The sequence below is a fragment of the Tachypleus tridentatus genome, chromosome 13, assembly GCF_004210375.1.
Source record: "Tachypleus tridentatus isolate NWPU-2018 chromosome 13, ASM421037v1, whole genome shotgun sequence".
NCBI classification, from domain to species: Eukaryota; Metazoa; Arthropoda; class Merostomata; order Xiphosura; family Limulidae; genus Tachypleus; species Tachypleus tridentatus.
This window is the reverse complement of record NC_134837.1, coordinates 222497342-222515396: the sequence shown is the minus strand read 5'-3', so window position 1 is coordinate 222515396 and position 18055 is coordinate 222497342. Positions and strand designations below refer to the sequence as shown.

Genomic DNA, 18055 nt, shown 5'->3' with positions numbered 1-18055 from the left:
GGAAACCACAAGCATGCACTGCTCAAGTTATTGTATCCAATAACATAAAACTGGTCTTTACAAAGTACAAATGTTATACTTTTTTTCAGCCTTAGCACTAACCTACAAGTATTTTATAAAGTACAGTAACATTTTGGTTACCCCATATTGTGTGTGTGTATCACTGTTTATGAATACTCTCAAATTTGTCATTTTTCTTAAAACATATAGTAAATAAAAAATATATACAATACAATGGTCTATACTACTTACGATGTTTCAAAGTTTTTATACTCATGTTGTAGCTGCTAAACCTCATTGAATTTCACACACACAGAATACTATTTTTGTAGGATTTATATATGCACTTTAGAATAACAAAAAATTATAAATTAGTATCCTGATACCAAAAAAAATCTGTGTAATTTATTAAGTTTTCTAACTTAGCTGCATTTGTTGGATCTAGAAAAATCTCATTCCCAACTGGAATACTGTCTTGAAAACCATTCTTAAAACTCTCCATTGGTTATAACAGCTTTACAAAGTTCAAAATGAGAGCTTTAGATTGGTTAAAAATAAGCAGTTGAGAAGAAGAGGTGGGTAGAGCCAACGTGAATAATTCAATAAATATACTGATATCTCAGCAAACAGAAAAGGTAGGAGGTTCATATTTTATATTTTAATTTGTTACTACTGGTATTTAAGTTTATAACTTGTTAAAAATTGCAGACTTTTCATTTTATGATGCTCACAATATGATCTGAGGAAGTGCAGAAGACAAAGTACTGTGTGATACACACACAAATAATTTGGCAATGCTTTTTTAATACTTTTGAAATAAAAAATTAAACAATGCATAAGAGTAGTAACTGAATTACAATCTACAATTTTATTCCAAATTTATGGATATCTTTTCATAAAATAATAATTTAAAGAAATTCTGAATTTAAGTGCACAAAACATGATAACACGAGATTCAACCCCTAACCACATGGAAAGGTTTCAAATATATAAAATTCCAATCAATACAAGAAATACATCATTTTCCTAAAACCTTTGAATAAATCAGTATTCATAAATCACACAAAAGGATTCCTGCATAAAATAATGCACAGGAGAACTTCATAAAATTAAATACAACAAAATACATCAATATGCACTTTTTATGGATTAATAGTTATTTTTCACCTCACTGAAGAAAACAATTTTATGTACAAAACCAGTGTTCAATAAAGTTTTTGAATTAGAAAAAATCAATAATGTTTGATTAAAAAAACAAGACAGCAGTCAGGTTGTTTCTAGCCTGGACATTCCATGTCACATTTGGATAGAGAAAATGTCTAACATCGAAATTTTGAAAAACTGTACGTATCCTGATACATTTTCCACTAAAGGAAATAACAGAAATGTTGAGATTTTCAACTATCCTGTGTTTCAGTTTTACCAATATTCATTTCAGATAAAACATTTTTAAAAAAAAATTGAATCTTTACCTTCCTTTTGGAATTTTTGTTCAGGTAATATAAATAAATTAATTTTCCATCTATGCAGAGACATCTTTGTCAACAGATAAAGCTAGAAATTCATAAATTTAGAATGAACCTGAAGCTTACTTTCTGACTAAAATAGCTTAAAAACAGTGATGTTTTGAAGTAGGTGTTGCCAAGAACCAACTATCCACACATTTTTGTTATAAACTTGTTTCTAAAATTACTGACAATTATTTTCTATTCTGAAACTTTGGATTATTTTTTCTTGCAATCTGTTGTCTGCAGTTTTATTTCTTTTAATAAAACTACATAAAAAATTACATATAATGGCTGCTTGCAACTTATTTCCTGTACAATAAAGGATACAGATTTACCTCAGGTTTGTTAGAAAGAAATATATAAAGAAACAAATAACAGCAGTAAGCAAAGATATAAATGTTGAACTTGTATCTCTTTGATGAACAATTAATAGTTTTTGTAATAAACAATATTTTAGAAAAAGAATAAACTAATTCTGTCCAATTATATAAGAAACATAGTTTCCAGACCAGTGGTTGTGGAAACAATGTACAAGAATTTAGTATATTATTTTGTCATGTTGTGGTATTAATTTCATTATAATTTGTAAATTAGCTAACAAATATCAAATTTATATTTCAAAATGTTACAAGATTACTGTGATGTAATCTTAAAATGTCCATTTCTTTTTAGCTTTGAAGGGTTTTATGAATTACTAAATGCATTGCCCATTCTCTCCACAGGTGTCCAAATTACTTAAAATAGGTATTTTAAAAAAATGAAATTACTTTTAAGAACATTTAGTTAAAAATTCAATTTTTATTTAAACCTTTGATTTTTGAAACAAAAACTACATAATCTAAATTGAAGCTTTTTAATATATCACACTGCCTGTTCCATATTCTGACAATAAGAACAGGTGTTTATGATATCTAACCTTGAAAATTTAAAATAGAACTTACCATGTGAAAAACAAGGTTGTTTTAGGAACAATCTAGCAATTTTTAAACTTTAACCTTCTGCCTTATTAATTGACAATACAACACAAATTGTAACTGGGAATTGGAGCATTCTAAAACCACAGTGGTAATTACTTGGTAGCAAGGGAATTCTTGTAATAAAGACCTCTTCACCTTTGGCATGATCAGTTGCTTCAATAGCATGTTTCAGTGAAATTTTAACAACTCAACTTGTGCTATACATAATTTTGGAGGAACAAGATTTCTCAATGACATCATTGGTGAACCAATCTCTAATTCCTTCAACATGGAATCAGTCTATATGACTGACCACATGATCTCTTTGTACTAATTTAAAGTCTTTGTAGATTTAATACTTTTATCTTTCAACATAGCGTATATCTTCACAAAATTGGACAGTATTTCAGCTAACATTACAAGTCTTTCACATACAAAAAAATTATTTTTTTAGTGAAGTATTTTTAATAAAATAAAATAAAGATTTGTCCATAAATATATCAAGCATATCTTTTGAATAGTTCATGCAGAAAGTAATTTTCATGTTAAAATTAAAAAAAAACTATTCCTTATCTCAAAAATCTTAAACTTCCTTTAAGATCTTCCCAAGATCTCCAAAATACATTTCAAACTTTTTTCTGCAAAGTTTAAAGTTTTCTGTTATTTTCTCTACCCTATCTCAAAACAGAATTAGTCAATTTAACCAACCTCATAACCACCAAAAAAATCAAAATAAATCTAAATTACTTTTTTTTTCTAGAAGGATTTCTTATTGTAACATAAAATTACATTCATTTATCCCAAGTAGCTCTAAGTTCATAAAAGTATACATTTATTTATAATTAAACTGTATTGTTTCACTGCCCTTTAAACTATGTCTGACTACTGCCTGCACCATTATAAGCTGTAAATCATTCAAGGAATATGAGGCTCAAACATGCGAGTAGACAAATCCCATTACCTCTCAAAATTTTTGTGGCTTTTTAACTCTGCGACAAGAGTCTTTACAAATTAATCCAAGCTAGTCATTAATTTTCTCACAGGAACGAAGTTAGTAACCTGAAGTGAAATTGATATTTAACCATTCAGAACACTATGTTACACAACACATCATTTGTTAAGTGAAAACTTTGACTTTCTATTGGTTATGGGTAATGTATAACTAATCATTATAGAGAACTAGTACAAAATTTTGAAAGAAAGGATGTGATAGGTGGGTGTGACAGGATTGGTCTGATTTCCTATTTGATAGCTCTGTAACCAAACAAAATTGAAAACAATAATAAATGTGGTTTATTTGAGCAACATCAATTATACAAAGTAATTTACAAATTTTCATACTTTCTTCAGGAATGGTGGTTAAGAGGGGAAATTCAGGATTTTTTAAAATATTGCTTTGTAGAATTAAGAACTTAAAACTTATATACTATTAAACTATGGATTAGTGGTTAAGATTTTATAGCTATTCTAATTGGTATAAGAAAAACAAAAAGTAGTTTAATAAATTTTTTAATGTTAGGCACTAAAACTTTGTGTCATGAGCAGTAAAAGATACTTGTGGTGATAGAGTTAATTTCAGAATGTGATCTTGCATCCCTGCTGATTCATGAGAAACAAGGAATTCAGTTGGATAATTTACAGCATCAACTGACAGACAGTTAAGTTCAAGTGAATTTTCACCTGGGAAACTTTTGCAATAACTGATCATTTATGTCATGAACAGTATGACTTGAAATTGCAAGAATCCCTCTTTTACAAAACCATTAATAATTTTCTTAAATATTACAGATCACTTTAACCTTTAGCTCTTCTACATCCTTAACTAAGTTACCATATTTATCTGGAATAATAATGTAGTTGTTTGAATGATTCATTGAAAACTTGGGAAGATGTTTCTGAATTACACAGTTTGCTTTTATATCACTAACAATTATTAAGAACAGAGAATTTAAAGCTCAAATTAACATGTACATTATGCATTCAACATAAACAACATTGTTACCATAATAATAATAATGTGATAGTTTTGTTGCTATGCAGTGATGTACAGTGAGCATAACAAAAAGAGAGAATCTGAAATAAAATCTAAATATTATTTATCTGGAAAATCTGGTAGAAATTTTGACTCTATGTTAATTTTGGGAACTGTAGGAATCACATTATCATGTTTGTTGGTGAATGGTCATATAGTTGAGTGAATTAATGTACAGAATGATGTACATTTTAATTTATATATACAGATTAACTTTCATCAGTTAAATGTCATACTTGACATAATGCCATACAGTGGCATTGGAAGGATTACGAAAACTAGTACAAAATAAATCTTAGTTACTTTACTTCTTCTTTAAAATAAGTGTTTCAATGCTTGAGTATTGTTATAGACACTTACATTTCTTCTTATGACCACAGATAATACTTTTCAAATCTGGGTTCATTTTGTTGACATGCATTCAAAATTTTATTGAACTGCTATTTTCTGGATTTATGTCAGTAAGTTTGGAATCAAATTGTAGATCACAATTCAAACTTTAATATTATATATGAGTTAATATCTTAATTTAAAAATAAATATTAAAAGAACACATCTAAATATAGATTTTAGTGAGTTATATGGCATGCTGAGTGCAGCACTGTTTAAATATACATATTTGTGATATCCAAATACTAAGTCTATAGTTTTGTACAAATTACAAACTCATATTACCAATATTTACAAGCTAAGATATAAAATAAAAACCTCATATCTTTTCATTTTGCTTAGATATGGATTATGTACTGAATCAAACACGTTCAACTTTTTCCATTTTTTTTAAATCACCTTCTATATACTCTTACTACAGTATATGACACATAAATAACCAATGAACAACTTAGAAAGTGGTTTTCTCAGCCATTTTAATCTTTGAAAAAGCTATTGTGCTCTTTTGATCCAAGATTTCAAGGAGGTAGGTTGTCTTTAATCTGCTCAAAGTTTTACATTTTTTGAAATCTAAATGAATCTTGGTTACTAAACACAATAAATTATATTGGAATTCTATGGTATCAGTGTAGTTATTTGTGACTTTGTTTGGTTATTCAACTGTAAACATAAAACCTAAAAAAATTTTGTTTTATATCCTCCACATGCAAAACTGTAATAGGCTTAGGAACTTATGTCTAGCAGCAACCAATTAAGAAAGCCATAGCAAGCAGAGAAAATTGTTTGCTTTACTTTTTGATTTATTATTCTATATTTTTAAAAAATAAGTTTAGTGACTTATTTATGAATAATAATAATATCTCTCCATATATATATATACATACAATATAAATAATGTACAATAACTGCAATGTGACTGTATATTACAAAATAGTAATCCACTAAAACACAACCAAGACAGAGAAGACTAAAGTGTCAGTTTTATATCACAGGATACGTGACCTGAGTGCAAGTGCACAGCATCAGTGCAAGCTATGTAATCTTAGGTAAGCTTGAGTGAAAGGTCAGTATAATAAAAAATAATAAATATATATAGTGTTATGAGACTTAAGCTACTTAGATTACACATTTATATTTTCATGTTATAATATGTAGTCATTATAGCATAATTTATATTTATTTCATAATTTTTTTATGATGGTTACAAGGTTCATTAAGTGACAAACCCCATACAGAGTATAGAAAATAACATAAAATACAGTCTTACTGAAATAAAATAAAATATATTTAGGAGGTTTTACTGATTACGCAAATAATATTTGAGATTTTTGGGTCAAAAAATAGTTTTTTAATCATATGCACTTAGATTAGTAATGAATAATATTTCATAAAAAATCTGACTTTTTGTATACAAAACACTTGTAATCTTCACTAAGTGCACAAAGTGCCTAACAAATTTTGTGAAGATACACATGCTGTATCAAAAGTTATAGTGCAAATACTTAACATGTGCAAATGTGTAGACAAACTCATACATACTAAACCAAGCCCATAGCAAAAGGGTTAATTTGATGAATTTCATAAACGTTTAGCATATTTATGCTTAAAAGTTGTCAATGAATAACACCCATCTATCTGCATGATTCTTTTGAAAATGAGCTACAAACTGCTGAACTAGTCTGACTGGCCTAACCAAGACTTATACATCTGCACGTGCTTTCACCTTGTAGACTTGCTGTTGTATGTCAACAGTCTCTAATATAAATGACAAAAAATTAAAAATTCTCCATCTTTAGTCTGAGGTCACTGCAAGAGGGTTAAAACTAATAAAAAAAATGAATGTAGTTTCATGTCACAATCTGAAGTGATTCTAGAAAGAAAGAGGGTAATTTAGATTTATTTTGATTTTTTGTTAGTATTTACAAAGATTATACAAAATAAAGTTGACAGTTGAGATGATTTTATTTTTAATAAGAAAATCACTTTACATACATTATTCAAAACAAATACTTGATATATTAATGGACAATTTTTTTTTTTACTTTATTAAAAATATTTCTCTAAATAACATGATATTTTGTATTTAAAACTTGTGATGTGCACTGAAAGACTGCCAACTTTTCTGAAAATATACATACTATTTTAACAGTTAGTAGTATCAAATCTATAAAGATTTTAAACAAGTACAAAGAGCACACATGTGGTTGGTCAAATTAACCAAACCTGTCTTGAGGGTTAACTGGCTTTCTAATTAAACTATAAATAGGTTAAAAAATTCTGTTAGCTGGCTGAGATAAACACTACAAAGGAAACAATGAAACTGAAGACAAATATTTCGAAATTTAGAATATGAACACACTAGCCTCTTAAATTTAGTAAAGCAAAAAGTTTTCTTTGTATTGGTTATAAATAATACAATATCAAATACCTGAGAGAATGCTAAAATTTCTTGAAAGATCAGATGTGATAAAAGGGGCATGGGATGTGGTTTTTGATTTTCTTGTTTATATCTTAATAAAGCAAGAAGCATGGTATATATAAATTTACATTATGTATAATGTAATTTGTTTCAGACTTAGATCACATAAGCATACAAAGAAACACAAAAATAGGTAACTCAATGCAAAGAACCTTTTATGTTCACATGTACTTTTAAAAGAGGCTAATGTTTTTTACCATGTTAAATTGCAATGAATCAACATTAAGTTACAATAAGTGGTATTTTTATACTGAGTTTTAAAGTCCCAAAGTATTCACAGACCTTGGAAATGATCAGAGAAATTTTGACCATTCCAGTAACTTGTTTTTGTGGAATAACAAGTTTCTTTAAAAGAGGAATAATGAAAAATATTCTTTAATTAAATAAATAATTATTTAGTTCAGATGTACCATTAGTATAAAAAAGCAAAGCTAAAGAAAATGCCTATCACTGTAGGACGTATCTGGTTGACTTCTAGCATACAGGAAAACAAATTGTTAAACAGTAGTGCATGTGTGAACTGTTTCTTGTTATACACATTATATTTGCTCTATGTAAATAAGATTAAACTGTGGAGGCAAGAAAAAATATAGATAGGACCTGTCCCTGTAGTGCCATCACAGTGTAATACACGAAAGTGAAAACTGAAAACTTATTTAAATATTTTTTAAAATTAAGATTGACGTATTAAAATTTGAATTATAAGCAATGTTTTGATGACAATTTTATTAAAATACACTGATAATAAAGCTAATTAAATACTGAATGTTATTATGTAAAAAAGGTCATATGTGCTCACAAAGAACATCTCTTATTATTGTTTAGGTAAAGAATCTTATATTAAATTTATAAATGAAATAATTTCCTGTAAAATTATGCTCATAATCCTACCATGTCTTCATCAGTTTCCAGTGTAGTTTTGAAGATGTCACCTTGTTCAGTTTGAGCTAAGAAGAAGAACATCGACTGCAAAAGTCCACAAAAAAGTTATCATCAAACTGAATAAAAATGTACTATTCTAAGAATGTTTCTGAAACAACCAAAATTTTATTAGTGTATTTTGATGAAAAGAACATCAAGATAAAACAACTATCTTTTTGAGAAAAAAAGTGACTGACATCTTAAAACTATAGATTTTGCTTTGAAAACTGGTTAAAGCTTTTTTCTTTTCTTTTTGTGAATAATATACCTTGTTAACAAACAATATGATAATCCTTTAGAGCATTCAAAAACACATCAGCAGTGTTTTATAATAAACTACCCTACAGGGTTGATCAACAGAGGATAAAACACTGGTAAATAGTTAACTTTTCTAACATTAAATAATGGAGGACATATCATCATTAATACTAACTATTCTAGAATTAATTAACAGATAGTAAAACATCAGTAAATACTTAACTAATGTACAGCATTAATTTCACTAAAAATGTTTTATGTGTTTCTATCATCTCAGGATATATACATATCTGATCACAGCATCATGTGAAACAGACACAAGTCTAGCTCACATGTAATCAATATACAATTTTTGCTCTATATTTCACCAGAACATAAGGCAGAAAATCAAGGTAATGTTTAAATATTTGACTGCTTTATGTCCTGTTGTTAATATATTCTTTCCAATTACATTTTTCAAAAAATCTACAGGCCAAAGAATTTAGAAGTCTCATATTTTTGATTCACTAATCATCTTTATATGAACATTATTACACTTAAGTAAGCCTTAACCATTCATTTTGAAATGTTATGGAATGCAAACTTACTTTAGTTTTGTGAGTTGCACTACAAACAAAAATCATCCCTCTCTCTGGATCATCCAAATCATTCTATTCAGAAGAAAGTAAAAATCAGAGATAAGCAAGTTTGTATTTTATAATCCCAGTATAATCATCACATCACAATTTTATTTGCAGAATTAAGTTAAATTCACAACATTCAGACAAATAACATTCTGAATGCAGTAAAAAACTGTTTTTTCATGAGAAATTGTTAAAATAGTTTTTCACCAGGAAGCAAACTTGTAGTAGTGACTAGAACTAAGATCCATCACCATTAATGTTTTAAGAACATATTAAAAACCAACAAACATCAAGATCAGTACATGTTAATGTATATTGAGAATGAATGGTATAGATTATGCTTACATATAATAGATAAGCAATCTCATTCCTAAATCCCAAGAATTTTGAAATTATATTTGAGCATACACAAATGTAAATGAACAAACCTCTGAAACTACAGAATTCAATCTACTGATTTTCTCTGCAGAATTTCAGCAAACCTCAAGTAGTTAGAAACAACAAACTCTGAACATCGATATCTTTTTTTATTAAAAATATTTTTAATAAGTATCACCACCATGTTATATTAATAACCACAGCACATGTGCAGTGGCTCCAACCAACAAACAATGTAGTAATTATCAGAGTCATGAACTGACAAAGAATGTATAATTGTATTTTCCCACTGGATGCTCCAGAATCATGGATAAATTGATTAAAAATCCTCAAATTCCTTATATTTCACATAAAGGCAAAGTAAAATTGCTTGAAAGACAAAAAACATTTAAGAATAAGTACTATGTTGATGGAAATAGGCTATTTAACAAAGTATATAATACTGCTCTTGACTATACCAGAATTTCAGTCACTGGCTACTTTGTCTTGAAGAAGAATTTGAAGTTTGAGCTGCTTTCTGACAAAGTGCTAGTTAAAAAGCAAAAGACTCTCCACATCACTGAATCCTTATCCACAGATTATGCGAGGGAGAAAACTGCCATGTGCCAGGATCAGGCTATTTGCAACAATTACTTATCAAAAACTGATCATCTAGCTCAAACAATTTCTAAATAGGCATATCAAGAATGGCAATGCAATCACAAAAAGCTTAAAGCTTTCAAGGTAATTTTCTACATGATTGTATGATGTTTAAAAGATAACCTAAAAAGTCATTCAATGGCAAACCTGTTGCAGGCATCTTTGAAATACTGTCCAATAATGAAAGCAGATTTGTCTTAAATGCACTTCTTGTTCTCTTGGAGCTGGATGGCACAAGAAAGGTGTTGGAATATTGTAGACACTAACTATGAAAGGCAAGTTATGAAAGTAATACAGGACAATGAAATACCTTTTGACCACATCACAACCTTCATTCAATGCAAAAAATGTTGCTTATATGAAAATGACTAATGGAAGTATGTTTAAAGCTTCCTTTCCAAACACTGTTCACTTCACTTGTTTGGACAATATCCAAAGTTAGTTGGTTGTTTAGTGTTTACTGGCACAAATAAACTGGGCTATCCACCCCAAATGGCCAACAAAAAACATAAAAGTAAAATCACTGTAAAATGTAAATATTAATCAAAATAAAACTAAAAAATCTTCAAGAAACAAGTAAAAATATACACATATTTAAAAATCCCAATTGCCTTTAAAAATTTAAAAACACAAGATAGACACTGTTACCATTGCCAATGACACTGTCCAGTGTATGGGTAAACACATGGAAAAACGTGTCTAAAATGGTGCCACTGTTCAGAGTTGTAATGATGGCAGGACAGTAAAATGTGGGCTATTGTAACTTAAGTGTCACAAAGACTACACACTGGTGCATCAGTCCCAGATAAAAGAAAATGATGAGTTAAAAACTATCACCAGTACAGAGCCTTAAAAGGTAAACTTCCCCTTTCTGATTCTTCCAGAAACAAGACTGCCAAAGAGCAACAGAAGTTTTAATCTGGAAAAAGTACTCATCACACTGCTCACTCCAAGCTGACAGCCAACTGGCATGGAGCTGAGCCTTGAACACAAAAACAGTCCACATATGGAACAGGCGAGGCTGTGATAGCACCAGAGCAGGTGGATTTAGCTACAATGCCAGTGAGCTCATTCCCACAAGTATCAACATGGCCTGGTGTCCAGAAAAACTGGATAGAAACAGAAGATAAAGAAAACTGGGCCAATCAGTTTTGAATATTGACAAGAACAGGGTGAGAACAAATATGAAGTGATTCTAGGACCAGCAGAGAGCTAAAATATTTGGTACAAATAGTACAATTGGTGTACTGCAAAGCTTCTACATGATCCAGGACAAAAGAAATGGAATACAACATGACAGTGAACATAGAAACTGCAGATGGATCCTGTGTGCAACCACCAAACCACAGCAGAGCCCACTGAGTTACATGATTTCAAACCATCAAACCAGGAGTACCTGCCTTCTACAAGTGACTCAGAGAAATGCCACAGATGGGGATGGTATTAACACAAGGTGGGTTAGATTACTAGTGGAGACAGCAACACCATCCACAGACAGACCTAATTCAGCCAGGTGTGTCTGGACATAAAAATCAAAAGGAAGAATGGCATTGTGTTTTCTGTAAAAGTATAGCCCACTGAGAAAGTAAGACACAACCCCAGGAGGGATGTTGTGGTTTTGAAGCATACAGTAAAGAAAGTTGTAAGTGGCAGAGACGGGGAGGAAGTTTGTGAGACTAAGTATATAAAACCTAGACTGGAGAAGTGCAGAAAGCCCCAGATGGTGAACAGGATCCAATATCTTCAAGACAGGTCCTGGCAGAAACATAGACCCATAGTCCAGGTTGGATTGAATAAGAGCATAACAGATTTTTAGCACAGAACATCAATTCACTCCCCAAAAGATGGAAGAGAGAGCATGGAGAATGTTAAGTGCCCTTGTATACTTGATGCATACCTGCTTGATGTGTGGGAAGGTAAGCTTATGGTCAAAGATAAGAGCTAAGAACTTTGTTTCAGGGACCACAGGAAGAACATTATCACTGAGATGGAGCTGGAGATGAGGGTAAATACCCTGTTGGCTACAAAATGTATGCAAATGGTTTTAGAGAAAGAAAAGGTAAAACTGTTTGCTGTAGTCCACTTTAACAAACAACTGACAGCAGTCTCAAGTTGCTACTCAATAAACCTCACATGTAACGACTGACACGAGATCTGGAAGTTGTCAACATAGAGCCAGTTTGCAATGGTAGGAGGAAGTTGTGCAGTGATAACATTAATCTTCACAATGAAAAGTGTGACATTGAAGACACAGCCCATAGAGGACTCCAAATTCCAGTTTATTAGAAAGTCTTGGGAAAAAGTGAGTTAATGGTCAAGCAACCCAAACAAGTGGAGGTCTTTCAAAATAGTATTGTAAGTCTTCTCAAGGTCAAAGAATATGGAAACATGATGTTGTCACTTAAGAATAGCTTCTCTGATTGATGTTCAAGTCAAAACAGATGTACCATGGTAGAACACTGTCATCAAAACACACACTGATTGTGTGAGGAGGTTGTTTGATTCAAGGAGCCAAACAAGCTAAGCATTAACCATCCTCTCTAAGACCTTACAGAGACAATCCATCAAAGCAATTGGACAATAGTTTAAAGGAATCGTGGGATCCTTTTAAGACTTAGATAAAGAGAGAACAATAGCTCAGAGCCAATCAGGAAAAACAATCTCCTGCTAGATACAGTTAAAAACAACCAGAAGAGAAGCAAGAAAGGCAAGAGAGAGAAATTGCACAGCATTTTGTAGTGAATATCATCAGGTCTGATTAACGTACTGCCAGGTGAACAAAGAGAAAGCTTGAGTTTCACCAGAATAAAAGGGTGATTACAGCCATAAAGACAATTTGTCCAAAAGGAAAGAGACAACTGCTCTACTTGAGACTTGATGGCCAAGCAGGTAGGGGTTGAAACAGAAAGGCTAGATGCACAAAAAAAGCTTTTGCCAAGAATATCTGTGATGTTCTGGGCATCAGCAACTTTCTGGCCACTGAATAGCAGGATCAAAAGAGGGAAGGAAGTATAATGCTCACTGACTTTCTGAATCTTGTGCCTCATATGATTTTGGAACTAGTGGCAGAAGAGATGCTAGTTGTTAACTTAGTCCAAGATTCATTCTGGCTTTAACACCTTACTTGTTATATATGGACTCAGCCCCACTGAAAATCAATGTCACACAGTCATCTATCAATGGCTTTCAGGTGACAGCAGGATCAAATTCTGAGAGAGCAGTGAAAGTGGAACAGATGGTCTGGTCAAGCTTCTTTTGAGGCACGTGGGATGGGTGGCACTGACCAAAGTCAGTTTCTCTTGAAATGATAAAATGTTCACTGCCCTGTAGGCCACTAAAAATCCTCCAATAAAAGTAAGAGAAAACTGAAGAGGAGCAGATGAAGAGGTCAATGGCAGTAAAAGATTGACTAGATGAATGACAATAAGAACCAGTACTGAAGAGAGAAAGGTTGTAATATGAGAGCATATCCTCTATTCAAAAACCCCTTCCATCAATATCAGCACCACCCTTGAGGGGATTATGTTCATTAAAGACCTCTAGGATTAAAATGGGAGACAGTGACTGTTCAATGAGAGCATCAAGGTCTGACTGATCACAGGTCTCTTCAGAAGACAGGCAGAGAGAACAAATAGTGATAGTACAACTCAAGGACACATGGATGACAATGGCTTGCAAGGGTGTATTTAGTGACAAAAACAGGGAAGGCATGTGCTGGCCGCCATCCCTCTGTGCACTCATCCACAACACAATCTGTCATTCCAGTATAGAAAACACTGCTGAATGGTGACTATCAATATGTTTCAGAAATGTTTTCTGTATGGAAAGACATGCAGGATGGTAGTTCTCAATCAAGGCCTTAATGTCATTCAGATTAAAATCTGACAGTTCACTGTATAAATTTGGCTACTTTCAACATTCATGGATTCTGCCCTGGATTCAGTGGGCAGGTCTCATTCAGTAGATTTGGATTTCAGCAAATGATGGTGAAAACAAATAATTGCTCAACATTTTGTGGCCTTGGAAGATGGACAAGAGCATATGCCAAAAGCCAGGTCAAAGGAAGTGGACCTGAGCAGTCACTGGAAGGAATAATGAGAATAGAGACATGAGCAGACATGGACTTGCAACACATTCATCCAAAGACGGCAAGCAACCCTGCGCATGGTTTGAAAACGACTCTGTTGGAGGCACAGAAAGATCTGTCTGCATTCTCAGTGAAGTTGTGGAATGAAGTGCAGCAGCATATGTCTCTCTCCCCCCACCACCACAAGAATGAAAGTCATAGAGGTGAGAGAGACTACAATTAACTCAGTGAGGGTCCAGTCTGTATCATGATCTTCCCCACTGCTGCAAACATAAATAACCTGTCTTGACAGTGGCAGGTTATTATGGTGATGTAAACATCAAAATTACACACTGGTAATCAGCATACTTCCATCACTGCAAATGGAGATAAATCTCACTGTAGAAACTAGTTCGGTGGAGAAACCAGTGAGAATCTCTGATTTGTGGATATTCTTCAAATCCCTCTCAACATAACTCCTCATGAGGAATTCAAATTAGCAACAGGAGTAACCTCAATAGTTTGATACCAAATTTACCAGCATAAATACATAAAATAATAGTTCAATAAAATTTTGAATATGAGCCAATGAACAAAATGACATAGCCTTTGACCCATGATATTATGGTTCAACAATCTTTATTTTTCATGAATTACATTCTCACCAGTCATCATTTTAAGTAATTTAACAAAATTACACAGAAATTTCCTAATAAGTATAACCCAATATATATGAAATAAAAAACAGACATTTTACTTATTTACACAAAATAAAATTTTACAATTTACACAAAATAAAAGCATAGTTCCTGTTGATGTTAAAGCTTTAAAACCTCATCACAGTCAAATTCATTTGTAATGTTTCCTTTTTAACACCTAACTAGTGTTACTGTCATTACTTTCACTTAAAAACTATTGTGAGCTTTAATTCCAGAACATTTCTTTTTCCCATAACCTCACCTCAATGGAAATGAAAAAGAATAACACATATGACAGCCAAATCACTGGCTACATGTACACACAAAAACTAGCAGTATATAATTATTGAACACGAACCAATAACCACATTTTATTAAAGTTTTAAAAAATAAGATGGTATTAGACAAGGAACAAATATCATTCTTAAAGTAATACATCTGCAACCAAGATTTGGTTTACAAAACAGGGAAAATAATTTGTAATTTTAGAATGCAAATTTATGACATTATTTTAACAAAGAATTCTGCAGGGACTGATGAAGAGTACATTTCAAATGAATAAAAGAGCATTTCATTGTAGCTTTTGCCACACTTCTCTGTTAAATTCAATTTTTTAATGATATAGTAATTGTGTAATTTAAGCCACATATCAAATGACAGGGTTTATTTATAGAAGATGCAATCCAGAGATATCTTAAAACATATTCCAAAATACATTACACAAAAAGGTGATCTGTAAAAGAAGTATTTCATATAATTAAATCTTAACATTGTTCTAATTAAGTGTACAATATAGTTACTCAATTTAATCAGAAAAAGATGAACTACTTGCAATATTGAAATAGTTAAAGCTGAAACTATGATTATATTTTAATTTCCAATAACTGCATAAAACAACTCTTTCTGGTAATGTGGGATCAAATAATAATCATTTATAAAATAAAACACTGGTCTCATAATATCCCATAGGTACAACAAATATAAAGAATGAACACCCAAGTTACTTCATACTAACCCTTCTTCTTGGGATAGGACAACGAATATCTGGCTGGTCACCAAAGTTTTTGTAGGTGATGTAGTTTTCAGAACATATAAGAACCCCACTAGGTCCATCTGCTCCACCAGGAACTAAGGAAAAATAAGTTTAAAGGTTAACATTTCATAAGAAAGTAGCATGGGGTTATAATGGCCTCAGACTTGTATTCTAGGATTAATAATTAGGTATCAAATAAACCAGTCTTATATTTTTCAAATCAACAAGTTTATTACTTTTCATAACTTTACGTCATTTTATGATGACAAAAAAACTTACTATTTAATAAAGTTAAGATACATGAATAATCACACAAACACACACACAAACTGAACGAGATGTTTTATTTTTGAAAGCACATGCCAAAAAAAAATTTCTTTACTTACAATGAAACTTACTCTTTCACTGCAGTTGGGATGTATATTTACCTGTGCATTATTTATACTGATGAAAGTAATACACTAAATAATGCACAAAAGAACACAGACTAATAAACATGCAAAAAGCAATTTGCCCCTCAAGAAGAAAGGTCCACCTTTCAAAAGCTCTTGTGTTATATGATTTTTGTTTCTACCAAGACTTCTTGAACTACACCTTTTTCTAACATCATGAATGCAAAATGCAGAAAATTTCCTCTAACAATCACAAATTCCAGGCTCTCCAACTATGTCACAAGAGCTGTTACAAATTCATCCAAGCTAGATATTGCAATTCCCCTGGGAACCACAGTGATATTATAAGTAAAACTGACACTTCTATCTATATAGTACGTAATTGGACAGATGAAAACCTTGGCTTTCTATTGGTTATAGGTAATATATAATTAAATATTAAAAAGAACTATTAACAAATCCTAAAAGAGAGAATGTGGGTATCATAAAAAGTACAGTCTACAACTTTTAAGAAATAATAAACTCATATTACCAATACTGATGAGCTAGAATATAAAATAAGAACCTCCTACCTTTTCTATTTACTGAGATATCATTCTAATTAATGAACACACCATAGATGATCCATCCACTATTTCCTCTTTTAAAATACTTATTAACCTATGCATACATATCTTTACCAATCAAAGACTATCAGTTTGAACATACTTCTGTGACTCTTCCTATAATATTTACATGAATGAAGCCACTATAACAGTTGGGGAGTTTGAAGAAAAGGTGATCAAGGTGAAAGGCCAATTAGAAATGAGATTTTTAAAACCCAAGTAAAGTTTAGTAAGATGCCTGATACAGTGGAATTTTGAAACACCAGTATAGTAAGTTAGAACTTCTTGTATCTCAAAATACATATATAAAACCTACAAAAGTTTTTTTTTTTACATTTTGCATATGAAACACTTGAAAAGACTTAGTAAGTCCAACATAAAAATATAAAAAACTTCCTTACATTAAAATTAATAGAGATCATTCATTTCTATATATTAACTTACTGTTCTATATTTTGAGAAAAATAACTGAAATTTAATTATTCATAAACACTAATGACAAATACAAATATTTATGGTAATAAAAATGTCTGCATTTTACAAAATACTGGTATGCTGGTACTAGGGCTATAAAGAGTGCCTATATTTCTATTTTTTAAAGGCCAGATTTATGCTATTCAGCATGGTAATGTAAGCTGCACATGCACCATGTGTTTTACAACCTGTTTGAAGGAATTATTAGTTAATAAATGAAATATATAAAGCTAAGTTTGTGTCTGGTTGTTTTTAGCCATCTGTTCCTTACATGTTTCTTGATCAATCAATAACAAATCTGATGCAGTAATATAGGATATTAATGTGTGTGTGTATCTGTTCCTTTCAAGTTTCCACATTTCTTGATCAATCAGCACTCAACTTCACAGTCACTTAGAATGACATGAGGATATTCATTAAGAGGGCCCAATCTACTTTCAAACTCATATAATTCTTCAAAACAGTATGCCTTTCTTTAGAGTATTGGAACCTTTGTGAATTTTTATTACACTTTTAATGATGCAAGGCACCTAACTGCAGTCAAAGAGTTCATCAGAACAAAAGCCAAAAGGTTAACAATATCAATGCTAATTTTTTTAGCCA

General features: G+C 31.3%; 1 protein-coding gene across 1 annotated transcript in view; it reads right to left on the bottom strand.

Moving 5' to 3' along the window:
• Positions 1 to 18055, bottom strand: part of LOC143237044 (splicing factor 3B subunit 3-like) — a 112810-nt gene that overhangs the window by 60624 nt on the left and 34131 nt on the right. Inside the window, 3 exon segments of the mRNA XM_076475878.1 lie at positions 8257 to 8331; positions 9132 to 9194; positions 15964 to 16076. Coding sequence (XP_076331993.1) covers positions 8257 to 8331; positions 9132 to 9194; positions 15964 to 16076 — 251 coding nt within the window.